This window comes from Pan paniscus, chromosome 4 (assembly GCF_029289425.2).
Source record: "Pan paniscus chromosome 4, NHGRI_mPanPan1-v2.0_pri, whole genome shotgun sequence".
Classification (NCBI taxonomy): Eukaryota; Metazoa; Chordata; class Mammalia; order Primates; family Hominidae; genus Pan; species Pan paniscus.
This window is the reverse complement of record NC_073253.2, coordinates 10,474,783-10,489,960: the sequence shown is the minus strand read 5'-3', so window position 1 is coordinate 10,489,960 and position 15,178 is coordinate 10,474,783. Positions and strand designations below refer to the sequence as shown.

Here is a 15,178-nt window from a genome sequence, read left to right as displayed (position 1 = left end):
CACTGCAAACTCTGCCTTCCAGGTTCATGCCATTCTCCTGCTTCAGCCTTTCAAGTAGCTGGGACTACAGGCGCCCACTACCATGCCCGGCTGATTTTTTTGATTTTTAGTAGAGACAGGGTTTCACTGTGTTAGCCAGGATAGTCTCAATCTCCTGACCTCATGATCTGCCCGCCTTAGCCTCCCAAAGTGCTGGAATTACAGGCGTGAGCCACCATGCCCAGCTTGAATTGTGTTTAAACAAATTATTTCCAAATTTTACTGAGGAGAAAACCATGCCTTAGTAACAACTTACCTTGTGTTAAACAACTAATTAAGTTCTGAGACTCCAGAACTGTGTAACCCAAATCCTCTTAACTGCTGTACTGTACAACTGGAATGTCCACAAGATAATTTTTTACAGAGGGCATGACACATGTACAAATGTGCCTTGACTTTTCTTTCTTTTTTTTTTTTGACAACCAGGGTATTGCTCAGTTGTCCAGGCTGGAATGTAATGGTGCGATCACAGCTCACTGCAGCCTCAGCCTCCTGGGCCTAAGCGATCCTCCTGCTTCAGCCTCCCAAAAAGCTGGGACTACAAGTGCATGCCACCACACATGGCTAATTTATTTTTTGTAGAGATGGGGTCTTGCTATGTTGCCCAGGCTGCTCTTGAACTCCTGGCCTCAAGCAATCCTCCTGCCTCGGCCTTCCAAACTGCTGGGATTATAGGCATGAACCACTGTGCCTGGCCGACTTTTCTTAAATAAATGCATGACTACCACTTGAGCAAACAGAGGCATACTTTGTTTTATTGCACTTTGCAGATAGTGCACTTTTTTGTTGGTGTTGTTAGAGATAGGATTTTGCTATTATTGCGCAGGCTGGTCTCAAATTCCCGGGCTCAAGCGATCTTCTGGCCTCAGCCTCCTGAGTAGCTGAGATTACAGGTATGAACCAACATGCCCCATTCAGTAGTGTGCTTCTTACAAACAGAAGGTTTATGGCAGCCCTACGTGGAGCAAGTCTGTTCGCACCATTTTTTCAACAGCATCATGCTCACTTTTTATCTCTGTGTCACATTTTGGTAATTCTTGCAATATTTCAAATTTTCCACTATTTTTATGTCTGTTATGGTGATCTATGATCAGGGATTTTTGATGTTTCTATTGTAAATGTTTTGGGGCTCCACAAGCCATGCCCAAATAAGAGTGAACTTAATCGATAAATGTGTGTGTTCCTACTGCTGCACTGGCCATTCCTCTATCTCTCTCCATCTCCTTGGGCCCTCCTATTTCCTGAGACACAACAACGTTGAAATTAGGCTGATTAATAACCCTACAATGGGCTCCAGGTGTTCAAGTGAATGAGTCACACTTCTACCATTTTAAATGAAAAGCTAGAAATTATTAAGCTTAGTGAAGAAGGCATGTGGAAAACTGAAATAGACTGAAAATTAAGCCTCTGGCATCAAACAGTTAGCCAGGTTGTGAATGCAAAGAGAAAGTTGTTGAAGGAGATTAAAAGTGCTACTCCAGTGAACACACAAATGATAAGAAAGTGAAAAAGCTTTATTGCTGGTATGGAGCAAGTTTGAGTGGTCTGGATAGAAAATCAAACCAGCCACATCATATCTTTAAGCCAAAGCCTAATCTAGAGCAAGGCCCTAACTCTTTTCAGTTCTCTGAAGGCTGAGAGAAGTGAGGAGAGTGCAGAAGAAAAGTTTGAAGCTAGCTGTGGTAGGTTCATTAGGTTTAAGGAAAGATAAGCCATTTCCAGAGCATGAAAATGCAAGGTGAAGCAGCAAGTGCTGATGGAGAAGCCGCAGCAAGTTATCTAGAAGATCTAGCTAAGATTATTGATGAGGGTTGCTGCACTAAACAGATTTTCTTTTTTTTTTTTTCTTTTGAGACGGAGTCTCGCTCTGTCACCCAGGCTAGAGTGCAGTGGCCTGATCACTGCAACCTCTGCCTCCCAGGTTCAAATGATTCTCCTGCCTCAGCCTCCCGAGTAGCTGGGATTACAGGTGTGTGCCACCATGCCTGGCTAATTTTTGTATTTTTAGTAGACACTGGGCTTCACCATGTTGGTCAGACTGGTCTTGAACTCCTGACCTTGTGATCCGCCCACCTCAGCCTCCCAAAGTGTTGAGATTACAGGCGTGAGCCACTGTGCCTGGCCAGCAGATTTTCAATATGGATGAAACAACCTTCTATTGGAAGCTAGAGAGAAATCAATGCCTGGTTTCAAAGCTTCAAAGAATAAGCTGACTCTCTTGTTAGGGGTCAGTGCAGCTGGTGACTTTAAGTTGAAGCCAATGCTTACTGGCCATTCTGAAAATCACAGAGTCCTTAGGAATGATGCTAAATCTACTCTGCCTTGCTGTATAAATGGAACAACAAAGCCTGGATGACAGCACCTTTCTTTACAGCATGTTTTTTGAATATTTTAAGCCCACTGTTGAAACCTACTGATCAGAAAAAGGATTCCTTTCAAAATATTACTGCTCATTGATAATGCACCTAGTTACTACTCAATTGCTCTGGTGGCGGTGTACAAGGACATGAATGTTGTTTTCATGCCTGTCAACACAGCATTCATTTTGTAGCCCAAGGATCAAGGGGGTAATTTTGACTTTTAAGTCTTGTTATTTAAGAAATACATTTCGTAAGGCTAGAGATGCAATAGATAGTGATTACACTGATGGATCTGGGCAAAGTCAATTCAAAACCTTCAGGAAAGGATTCACCATTCTAGATGCCATTAATAACATTCATGATTCATGGTAGGAGGTCAGAGTATCAACATTAATAGGAGTTTGGAAGAAGTTGATTTCAATCCTCATGGATGACTTTGAGACCTAAGTGGAGGAAGTAACTGCAGATGTGGTGGAAATAGCAAGAGAGTTAGAAGTGGAGCCTGAAGATGAGACTGAGTTGCTGCAACCCCATGATAAAATATCAGTGGATGAGGAGTTGCTTTTTATGGATGAGCAAGGGAAGTTGTTTCTTGAGATGGAATCTACTACTAGTGAGGATGCTGTAAACATTGTTGAAATGATGACAAAGAATTTAGAATATTTTATAAACTTAGTTGATAAAGTAGTGGCAGAGTTTGAGAAAATTGACTCCAAATTTGAAAGAAGTTCCACTGTGGGTAAAATGCTATCAAACAGCATCACATGCCGCAGAGCAATCTTTCATGAAGGGAAGAGTCTATCAATACAGCAAACTTCATTGTTGTCTTGTTTTCAAAAATTGCCGCAACGACCCCAACCTTCGGCAACCACCACCCTCATCAGTGAGCAACCATTAACGTCAAGGCCAGATCCTACGCCAGTGAAAAGATTATGACTCACTGAAGGCTCAGATGATCATTAGCATTTCTTAGCAATAAACTCTTTTTTAAAAATTAAAAAAAAATTTTCGAAGATAAATCAGACCAAAATGTCAAGCAATAAAGGATTTTAAAATTAAGGTACATACATTGTTTTTTGAACAGTGCAATTGCACACTTAATAGACTCCAGTATAGTGTAAACATAACTTTTATATACAGTGGGAAACCAAAAATATTTGTGTAACTTGCTTTATTGCAATACTCACTTTATTGCAGTGGTCTGGAACTAAATATTTCCAAGGTATGCCTGTAAGTTCCTCCGCAAAATGCCAAAATTATAACTGAAATTATTTAAAGCTTTTGCTTTCTATCAAATGCCATCACCTTCTTAAAGTTAATGTTCTTTACCCCCATCACTAGCATTAATACTAGCACTAGCATTAGTGGTATTCTTCCTCCCACCGCCCCCTCCGCCGACCCAGTTGGTTTTCCACTGTGAAATCAGTTTTACAACTCATTTTAAGGGGCTTCAGGAATCAAGAACAAAGCTGCGCTGAGTGGGGGATGCTGGCGATTGGCTGGCTGCCCTGAGGGTGACCCACTGCTGTGTGCCAGCTTTCTGTGTGTCTTGGGTTCAAATTTGTACTGCACTAGAATAGGTTGCCGTAGTTCATGAGTGTGGTGGGAAGAAAAATGTCCTCTCCAGGAATGTCCACATTCTAATTCCTGCACCTGTACAGATGTAATCAATGGTCTTGAGATGGGAGATTATTTTGGATTATTTATGTGGGCCCAGTGTTATCATGAGGGTTCCTATAAATTAAGAGGGAGCCAGGCATGTGAGAGAAGGTGATGTCAGGACAGAAGCAGAGATTGGAGTGATGTGGGGTCAAGAGCCTAGGAATGTGGGCAGCCTCTGGAAGCAGGAAGAGACAAGAAAACCTGCCCGAGGGCCCCCAGAAGGAACGCAGGCCTGCCAATTCATTTCAGACTGACCTCCAGAACTGTATGATAATAAATGGTGATTTTCTTTTCTTTTCTTTTTTTTTTTTTGACATGGAGTTTCACTCTTGTTGCCCAGGCTGGAATGCAGTGGTGTGATCTCGGCTCACTGCAAGCTCTGCCTCCCGGGTTCAAGCGATTCTCCTGCCTCAGCCTCCCAAGTAGCTGGGACTACAAGCATGCACCACCACACCCGGCTAATTTTGTGTTTTTAGTAGAGATGGGGTTTCTCCATGTTGGTCAGGCTGGTCTCAAACTCTCAACCTCTGGTGATCTGCCCGCCGTGGCCTCCCAAAGTGCTGGGATTACAGGCGTGAGCCACTGCGCCTGGCCATAAATGGTGTTATTTTAAGCCACTAATTTTGTGGCAATTTCTTACAGCAGTTATAGGAAACCTATAACTGCATTCGACCCTGTTCTAAGTGCTTTACCTCCATACACTCATTTCATCCTCACAATATCCCTGTGACCCCCACTTTGCAGATGAGAAAACAGGCTCAGCAAGGACCAGGGATTCAGGGTCCCATCATTAGTGAGGTGGCAGAGCTGGGATCCTAACTTTGGCTGGCTCTGGAGGAGTCCTGCTTTTACCTCCTGTACTGTGCTCCTCGTTAATCAATTTTAAAATCAATTTTGTCAATATTAATTTCAAAATCTTGAGATCCCATTTAAATGCATTTTAAAGGACAAATCTCAAAAGGATATTTAAGGTACCATTCATTTCTTTGTAATCAGTGATTGGGGTCTGCATTATTTTATGTTTATGATAGTACTAAAATGATGATCTTATTTTTTATTCATTTTTTTTTTTTTTGAGACAGAGTCTCGCTCTGTCACCCCGGCTGGAGTGCAGTGGTGCGATCTCGGCTCACTGTCAGCTCTGCCTCCCGGGTTCATGCCATTCTCCTGCCTCAGCCTCCTGAGTAGCTGGGACTACAGGCGCCCGCCACCACGCCCGGCTAATTTTTTTTTTTTTGTATTTTTAGTAGAGACGGGGTTTCACCATGTTAGCCAGGATGGTCTCGATGTCCTGACCTCGTGATCGGCCTGCCTTGGCCTCCCAAAGTGCTGGGATTACAGGCGTGAGCCACCATGCCCGGCCTTATTTTTTATTCTTTTTGGATCCGCTGTAAAAGTCTCTTTATTACCATACTTATTTAAGATATTTGGTAAAACCTGATTTTTGTCTCTTCTATTACTTTAAAATTGTATTGGTGAAACTGGATTGTAGATGCCAGACCAGATTTGATGTGGAATCCTTTAATTCTACTTGAAATTGGGTAATAATTAGACATCTTTATGCTTATTTGTTTATGAGGCTTTGTTAGTTCAGAACATAAAAATATGTAGTGCATGATTAAAACTTGTACTAATGGATATTAAATTAATAAATTACTCGATAAGTTTGAATACATTGTTTTCTAAGGATGACTCCTAGACCCACAAAAAATCAGTACTTTGGAAAGAAAAGATTTTAGTCTTCTCATAGTATTGAATAATGTTCTTCAAAATACCTTAATAGGATTTAGAACTAATCGTGGGATCCTACAGTTGACATTTAGCTTGTATTCAGCTAAATTATCCTTTAAAAAGCATGAGTTTATTTGTCAATGAGAATTGTAGAAAAAAATGCTCTCTTGGATTTCAGATTTGGTGCTACATGTGTCTCTTCTGCTTGCTTTCAATCTAGGTATACCCCTAGAAACACTTAAAGAAGAAAGTCAGTCAAGACATGTTCTACCTGCAAGTTTTGAAGTCAACAGTTTGCAGAAAAGCAACTGGGGGTTCTTACTTACTGGGCTTGTGGGTGGGACCCTGGTGGCTGTGTACGCTGTAGCCACGCCGTTTGTAACGCCAGCCCTTCGAAAAGTCTGTTTGCCGTTTGTACCTGCAACTACGAAGCAGATTGAAAATGTTGTGAAAATGTTGCGATGCCGAAGAGGATCCCTTGTGGACATCGGTAGTGGGGACGGACGCATTGTGAGTTCTGCTAAAACATTTTAAGGTTTGAAACCAGAACTTAAAATTTCTGCTTTACATTTAGTAAGGCTTACACAAAGACTTAACTAAATCTGACAGCTTGAAAGAGTGCTCATTTCATTTTATGTTTGTTTGACCAAACTATTCAACTACCAGTGTGTTTGGAATTCATTTTTCCCAGATTTAATTTGTTCTTAAAGGAGGAAGTGTGCTGTAGACATGCCAGGTGAAAAAGAACAGTTAACTGGTAATTATCAAATTGTCTGTTAAAATACGTGGGCCGACAGAGGTGGCATGAGAAGAAATATGTTAAATCATGGCGTTTCACTCCTTTACATTTTTGCCCCATAGTTGTTTGCTTCTGCATTTGTCTGTATTTATCCATGTATAAGTAATAAATCCTGGGGTAATACAGAGTTAAGAAAGAGCCAGTGATTAACCCTCACTAAGCCGAAGATCAGTCTTTTTATGAACTTCTCTCACTTGACCCCAGTTGGGCACCTATAAATAAAGACAAAAGGCCACTGATGGGCAAGTGGGTGTCTCAGAGCAGGTTCCTCTGTGGGCAGGGTGGCACCATCCTTAGCTTCATCCCAGTGATGAGCTGAAAAGTTCCAGCAGCAGTGGGAAAGGCTGGTGCTGTGGAAGCATTTAGTGTGAAGGCCAGCAGGGCTCTATCACCTTTTACCGGCTCCTGCCGACATAGAGACTGATTTTGTGATTCTGAGCTAGAATAATCACGAGGAGGTTAGAAAGTTAAGATATTTTTAATTTAATTTTTTTTTTTACTTATAAAATTGTGTTAAGATACACATACCGTAGTGTTTACCATCTTAACCATGTGCAGGTGTACGGTTCGGGGTGTGAAGCATATTCACGTTGCCGTGCCACCATCACCACCACCCATCTCCAGAACTCTTTTCATCTTGCAAAACTGAAACTCTGCCCCGATTAAATAATAACTTTCTACTCCTCTCCTCCCCTCACCCTCTGGGAGCCATATTTGTTTCTAAGAAATTTATTAGTGGCCAGGTGTGGTGGCTCATGCCTGTAATCCCAGCACTTTGGGAGGCTGAGGTGGGCAGATCACGAGGTCAGGAGTTCAAGACCAGCCTAACCAACATGGTGAAACCCTTTCTCTACTAAAAATACAAAAATTAGCCAGGCATGGTGGTGCACGCATGTAATCCCAGCTACTCAGGAGGCTGAGGCAGGAGAATCGCTTGAACCTGGGAGGCGGAGGCTGAAGTGAGCCAAGATCACGCCACTGCACTCCAGCCTGGGTGACAGAGCGAGACTCCATCTCAAAAAAAAAAAGAAATATATTAGTCTGTTTTCATGCTGCTGATAAAGACATACCTGAGACTGGGCAGTTTACAGAAGAAAGAGGTGATTAGACTTATGGTTTTACACAGCTGGGGAGGCCTCACAATCATGGTGGAAGGTGAAAGACAAGGAGGAGCAAGTCATGTCTTACATGGATGGTGGCAGGCAAGGAGAGAGCTTGCGCAGGGAAACTCCCCCTTATAAAACCATCAGATCTTGTGAGACTTACTCACTGTCATGAGAATAGCATGGGAAAGACCTGCCCCCATTATTCAGTTACCTCCCGCCAGGTCCTTCCCACAACACATGGGAATTCAAGATGAGATTTGGGTGGGGACACAGAGCCAAACCATATCAGTAAATCAAGGAGAAAGTTTTAAAATCCATATTTGAATGCTTTACGTATTTGAAGAGTATCTGTGGTTTCTGAGAAAATGTTTTCTTGCAGCACTGTAGTACTTGGGAACTATCTTAGGTGGGACAGCTGAGTCAAGGGATGCTCCCTTAAAGAATGGGGCAGGACAGAACAGGCAGAGAGAACCCAGGACTGCCCCACATCCCTCCCACTCTCCGGAGGCCAGTGGGATTCCACAGTTGACGTTATTGGGATTCATTTCATTTTACTTTTACCTGTTTTCAGTTTTGAGTGAACAGTCATTAACTACAAAGGAAATATGTAACTAATTGCAGATTTTTCATTGACAGGTTATTTTTATTGCATATTATTACTTGTTCACAAAACCATCCTCCCAGACACTTTCATTTCACTGCTGCTGTGCTAGCCCACTGATGGGAGATGCAGTGGATTTTCAGCAATGTTTTGTTCGACCTCCCCGGGGGTTGGCTGACCTAGAATCAATTATGGAGGTGTTCCAAGTGAACCTGAATGTCTATTCTGATACTTGAGGTGAAGTCTTTAACCAATCAAGAAAACTAAGTTACATGGGTTGACTATTACCTTGTCCACAAAGCTATATCGCTTTAGAGACACATTTTAAAATGATGTCTTAGTCATGGAAGGTGCTTTTTGATTGGATGCTTAAACCATTGATAGGAAATATTCATATTGTTTGACCATGTATGTTCATTTTTTCTTCTTATTTTGAATAAATCCTGCCTCTCTCCACAGGTCATAGCGGCTGCGAAGAAAGGGTTCACAGCAGTTGGTTATGAATTAAACCCATGGCTAGTTTGGTATTCCAGATACCGCGCTTGGCGAGAAGGTGTGCATGGATCTGCCAAATTTTATATTTCAGATTTGTGGAAGGTATGTAAGGCAGAGAATGGCCCTAGAGAAATCCAAGGGAAAATTTTATTATTCAAAATTAGTATGACTGAGAACTGAAAAATGTATTAAAAGAAAAATAATTAAAATCCAAGTGAATATTCTGGCATAATGAAATATGTAAAATTGATACGTTTTACAAATAGTCTCCTTTAGAGAGAAGCTTAAAGTTTTTATATGATAGGTCTTGTGAATTCCAAGAATTTATTTACTAAATTAAAATGTTGTCATTTCTGTTTCTTACAAAATAATGAGATTTTTCATCTCATTTGGAAATCCTATAAATTATTATTGATAAATATTAGACTTTTCCATTTGTGTGCCTGTGTGAGTGTGTGTATGCATATTCGTATATTTAGAGAGACACAGAGATGGTTGCTGGAGAATCATACTATCGCGGTTATTTCTTATCCTCATAAAGTATAAGATACTTCCAAATTTATTTGTACTCTAAAAACTCTAAAAATGCCCTGTAATTTTGCTTTAGGAATGTTCCATAAAATGCTTTTTCTTAAATAAGAATTTTCCATTGTAATATTGTCATCAGTAGCTTACAAAAATTCACTTGAGTTTTGCTTGCATTGTTTTTTTATGCCATATGTGCATAAACGATCTCTCTATAGAGTAAATAAGACTTTTATTGGGCAATAAGAATTTTAACTGGCAAAGCACATTTCCCCCCAGTTTTTCAACTAAAGACCATTTTATTGCACTTTTTTACATAGTATTTTAGAGAAGAGGAGGGGGACTCAAATTTTAAGGATGGTTCAACAACAACAAAAAACAGATGGTTCCGAAGTCTCCTGTGTTCTGGTGAAGCTGGTGGTGTAGAGTGGACTGGTGCGGGAACACGTGGCCCCGGTGCCACCAGCTGGTCACAGTGGGGTCACAGTGTGGTCACTAGCTGTCTGACGCATGACCACTGGGGCGTGCCCTGCATGGAGTCACCCTGAGGATAAGATGGGATGACTTACAGGGAAGCGTTTGGAAAACTGTAATGGATTGAATTAAAATGAATGAGAGCATGAACATGTTATTCTTTCCCTTGTGAAATCTTAAGGAGGGCCGCTGTTCTTAGGAGTTTATCAAAACCCACCGTTTGGTAAAATGGAAAACTGCTACCCATTTCTGTGAAACAAGTTAAGCTTCACGTTTGGCTTTTTGCACTTAATCTACCGATTATTTTCCCACCTTGTTCAGGTTACTTTTTCGCAGTACTCGAACGTTGTTATTTTCGGTGTGCCTCAGATGGTGAGTATGCACTTTCCTGCTCTCTGTTTGGGGTTAGATGATGTTGAAGGCCCTTCCAGCCACAACACCACCACTCACCCATGTGAGGGTGATGGCCTCCCAGAGATTTTAGGGAACACTGGATTTCAGTTCATTGATTTAATAAAATACTTCAGAGTCTTAGAAGTTTAATCATAAAAGATTCAGTCATACTTTTAAACTTTGGCTTCAGATTAAATTCTCAATGATTTCCCTAAGCCTTAAACATTCCAGTTTGGAAACTGCTTTCTGAGGTCCCGTGTCTAATGTAGTTTGCAGTTTTCACAGCCGCTCACTTCCACTTCGCTGAAATCGCTCCGGAAAGTTAATGGGATGTTCCCTCTGAATTGATCATTCCTCCCATTTGGAAGGAAGATAATTTTCTGGGTGGATGAGCATTGAGTAGTTTCAGTTTACCTCAGTTTACTGATTTGCTAGAGGATGGCGTATTGAACTTTGATTATGTACTTTCAAAAGTGAAAATGCCACAGTATTGTACTGAAAATGGCCCTCCTTAGCCTTTGGAAGGATGGTCATGGTGGGAAGCTTTTACTGTGTTGCTGGTGCACAGACCATGGAAAGAAATCCCTTTTCACTTTTCAAAGTCTATCATTGTAGCCATAATAAAATAGGCAGAATTGAATGTTTGCTAAAATGCTGTGATATAGCTGATAGGGTTTTAATTTTTTAAAAAGACAATTTACCTTTTTTTATTTTGTTTTTTAATTAATACCCAAATTTTTGTATAAGACATTTCAGTGCTTGAGAAATGTATTTCTACTACTAAGACCTTCAGTATAATGCCATATTCTTTACTTTTAAAATATAATTTAGAAATGCTTTTGTAAAATATTATTTTTTTTTGAGCCAGGGTCTTGTTCTGTTGCCCAGGCTGGAGTGCAGTGGCATGATCTCGGCTCACTGCAACTTCTACCTCCCTGGTTCAAGCAATTCTCCTGCATCAGCCTCCTGAGTAGCTGGGACTACAGGCACCTGCCACCACGCCCAGCTAATTTTTATATTTTTAGTAGAGGTGGGGTTTTGCCATGTTGGCCAGGCTGGTCTTGAATTCCTGACCTCAAGTGATTTGCCTGCTTCGGCCTCCCAAAGTGCTAGGATTACAGGTGTGAGCCACTGTGCCCGGTCTTGTAAAATGTTCTTGAAAGTGACAGTATCCTGTACATTTATAATTCTCATTAGGCCTAAAATTAAGACCAAACTTTGGTATTCAGCCTTTTCTTATAGGAGTGAAATGAGGTAGAAGGGCACACTCCCTGGTCATTTTTAAAAAACTGATTGGGATCATAGATTGATATGCAATTTTGATGGTGATTTATTACCTGTGATGTTTGGGCTTTCGTTCTAAAATGGAATTGTTAGCTTTTTGGAGACAAGTAACTTTAATTTGAATCTGTGCTTTATAAAAATAGAACGTTAGCATTTACTGGAAATTCCATGCGTTGTGGAGAGGCAGGATGATGAAATCAGGATTACTTGTCCCAGCGGGGGGCAGCAGTGGCCTTTGGTAGTCATCGTCACTCCAGGACCTGTGGAGCTGACTCCGGGTGCTTCTTACCATGTTTGAAGTAGACTGACTCACTTTATGGAGCTGTTCAATCAGGGGAAATAAGAGTCTTATTATTTATGAATACTTTTGTGATTACTGTCCATTCTTCTGTATGTAGAGAAATCTGAAATAAGGAACATGTACCATTTCACTATTCCCAAGGAGAAAGGGGAGCAGCTGAAAGATACAAAGTGTCCACGTTCCCTGTAATAGAGATTTGGCCAGCTTGCTGTCTTCACGCTGGTGGGTCGGTCAGGGGTGCGGAGGCTGGGATGGCTTCTGTTGGTTTGGAAGGCTAAGTTTTGTGTGTGGAGGCCCCTACTTTCAGCCTTCATCAAGCTTTGTCTCAGTGGAGGCCACGAGGGGAGGGGGCATGTGCTGTGCCAGTCGACCATCCCAGCCGTGGCTGGGTGACTCCACAAAGCCAGCATGCCATGTGACGTTCCCTGCTGATGCCCAGGTAGATACTCAGAGAGCCAGGGGAGCCTTGGGGAGGTCCAGAGCCAGGAATCTCTGGGGCTGTAAACCCTCACCCCTGCTTCTGATACCAGACTGATGATCCCTAACAGCTCTGTGCGGTTGTAGCTCAAAATCAGAGGTGCCCTAGCATTTCCACACAAGTATGTATCTATCTAAAAAGGAGCAGGAATCCTATCTGGATCTGGTCAAGCCAGTTGTGGGGTTGTGAACATCCATGTTTAACATGAGCTTACGCACTGAGAGCATCTTTTCAAAGTGCAGAGCAGATCAGCCTTGCTCTTGTGTAAAACCCTTCTGTGACTTCTTGCCGTTTTTAGGGATAAGGCCCAAATACTCACTGTGGCCCTGAGGCTGGTGCGCAGTGGCCCCTGCTCCCCTCCAGCCTCCCCTGGGCCATGCTGCCCTCAGCTCTCTGCACCAGCCCTCCGTCCTTCTCTCGGCCCCCTGGACCTCGCCATTGCTGCTCTTCCCAGAGCCTGGGGTGTTTCCTTCCTTCTGACTGTGGTCCCCCTGGCTCTGGACTTCGTCGAACAGCACTGACCACTCATGGGCCAGCTGTCTTTTCCTCTGCAAGGCAGTCCTTGATGACAATGAGGCGAGCTCCAGCGGCCCGCTTTACTCTCATATAGTACCTTGTTGCCCTGTCCTTAGATGGGTTATTGTGCATTTCTTTGTCTGAAGGCTTCGACACTGCTAGCTGTGTGCACTGCACCATCAGCTCAGGGGCAGGGACCAGGCCTTTCTTCTTCTAGCTGGGCCAGGCCTCCAGCACCGCAGCACTGGCACAGGCATCACTCAGTAAACGGTTGTTGAATGAATGAATGTGGTCTAAATATACCCATTATTTATACTTTTCCCAGAAAGCTATCTACTTTCATAACTTCAAAGAATGACCAATTTTAGTTACAAATTCTGTTATGAATTATTTTTTTCTTTTTTTTGAGACAGAGTCTCACTCTGTTGCCCAGACTGCAGTGCAGTACAGCGTGATCTTGGCTCACTGCAGCCCCAGCCTCCTGGGTTCAAGCGATCACCTGTCTCAGCCTGCCAAGTCGCTGGGAATACAGGCGTGTGCCACCATGTCCGGCTGATGGTTTTAGTTTTCGTAGGGACAGAGTCTCACTATGTTACCCAGGCTGGCCTCAAACTCCTGGGCTCAAGCAGTCCTCCGGCTGCAGACTCCCAAAGTGTTGGGATTACAGGTGTGAGCCACCATGCTTGGCTTTTATGAACTGATGAACAAAAATATTATCATTATGTTCTAGTGAAGGAAAATAACTCACAGCTGAATCACTTTTTCTTCCTTCTTTCCTTCATTCATTTGACAAGTGTGGCGACTATAGCAAGCCCTGTTCTAATCGCTTGGAATACTTCAGTGAGTACAAGAGAAAACACACCTGCCCCAGGTGCTCATATGCTAGTGGGGAGAGCAGATATTACATGAGATGCCTGTAGAAGATGCATCATACAGCAGAAGCAAAAGTGCTGTGGAGCAAAGCAAAGCAAGGGCGGGGTGGGGCAGGGACAGGATCCCTGCAAAGGTGACCTCTGAGGTTAGGGAGGGGGCGTGCAGGGAAGAACGCCTCGGGCAGGGTGGGGGGCAGTGCGGCAAGCAGGCAGGTGTGGCATGAGTGTGCGTGGGGAGGTCAGAGAGGAAGCAGGATGGGAAGGACACCAGCCCTTGGAAGGGCAGGAGCCTTGGGTGAGCAGAGAGGAATGCAGGGCTGGCTGGGCTTGAGAAGGGTCACAGGCTGCCATGTGGAGGCAGGGGTGGGTACAAGCTGGGAGACAGGTTATAAGCTCTTGCAGGTGTCCAGGCCACGGAGTAGCTGGTGAGAAGCGTCAAATTCTGTGTGCATTGTGAAGATAAAATCCACAGGACTAGCTGGCAGATCTAACGTTGGGGAGAGAGACAAAGGTGGGGTCACAGGCAGCCCCAGGGTGTTGGCCCAAGTTACTGGAAGTTGGGAGTTGCCTTGGGAAGTGGAAGCTTGTGTCTAGCACCTTAGACCACCGGGCCATCCTGCCACACGCTTGGAGTTGCTTTGAACTATGCTGGGGAAGGTGCAGGCGGAGCTGGCTGGGAAAGTCAGCATGGGCATGTGAAGTTTGGGTGTACATGACATCAGGCTGGCAGTGGTGGGTGAGAAGGAGTCTGGGGTTCGGGCCAGAGGGTGGGCTGGAGATGTAGGTTTGTTGGGCATCTGCACAGATGGAGCCTGGGAGTAGCTGAGACTCCCTGGGGAGCACGAGGATGAGCTGTTGAAGGCCTGAGCTCTGGACCCTGGCATTAGAGGTCTGGGAAATTAGGGGCAACCAGTAGGACTTGAGAGGGGAGCCTGGGGAGGAGGAAGTGCCAGGAGTGAGTTACCCTGGCGGCCCAGTGAAACCGGGGTTCCTGGGGGGCGGGATGTGTGTGTGTGGCAGGGCTGAGTTATCTTATACCTTTCAGAACTATGTTTAAAGTTTTGTAGACGTAATTAGAATAGGATGAGTTCATGCCACTTTGAAACCTATAATTGTATGAATAATTTTGAATTCCATTACGCAGACATGACACATCACGGCTTCTCTTTGTGTATGATATCAAGCACCAGATTCGTTGCATATTTATGTGTAATTTAGTCAGTTAATTTCTTATGATGGAAATAGCTCCTTTCATTTTTAGGTTTATCTTGACTTAGCATATGACAATCATTTGGAAATAAAAGAAACTATAAAAGAGAAAAGAATAATAGCATCATGAATAAGTTTATAATTATCCTTTTTATGAACAAAATTACCATAAGAAATCTCTGATATTTTGGAAAAACACATATTGTTTCATTCTTTGCTTATTTAATTTTTCCCTCAAGGAACAAAACTTTTTTTTTTTTAATCCTATACTGGCTGTTAAAAGAATAGAAATTCCTCCATCCTTAATAGAATTTATTCTGTGTTATCTTGGCA

General features: G+C 42.9%; 1 protein-coding gene across 10 annotated transcripts in view; it reads left to right on the top strand.

The window, feature by feature from the left end:
* ATPSCKMT (ATP synthase c subunit lysine N-methyltransferase) overlaps window positions 1–15,178 on the top strand; it is a 43,393-nt gene that overhangs the window by 4,566 nt on the left and 23,649 nt on the right. For 4 of the 10 annotated variants that reach the window (XR_010112176.1, XR_010112175.1, XM_003821963.7 and 1 more), the window contains exons 2-4: window positions 6,013–6,302; window positions 8,758–8,851; window positions 10,114–10,164. Coding sequence is in view for 5 of the 10 variants with exons in the window: in XM_003821963.7 (XP_003822011.3) it covers window positions 6,013–6,302; window positions 8,758–8,851; window positions 10,114–10,164 (435 nt within the window). In the remaining 5 variants the exon portion in view is untranslated. The other 6 variants (XR_008625317.2, XR_008625316.2, XM_055112169.2 and 3 more) reach the window with 3 other exon arrangements.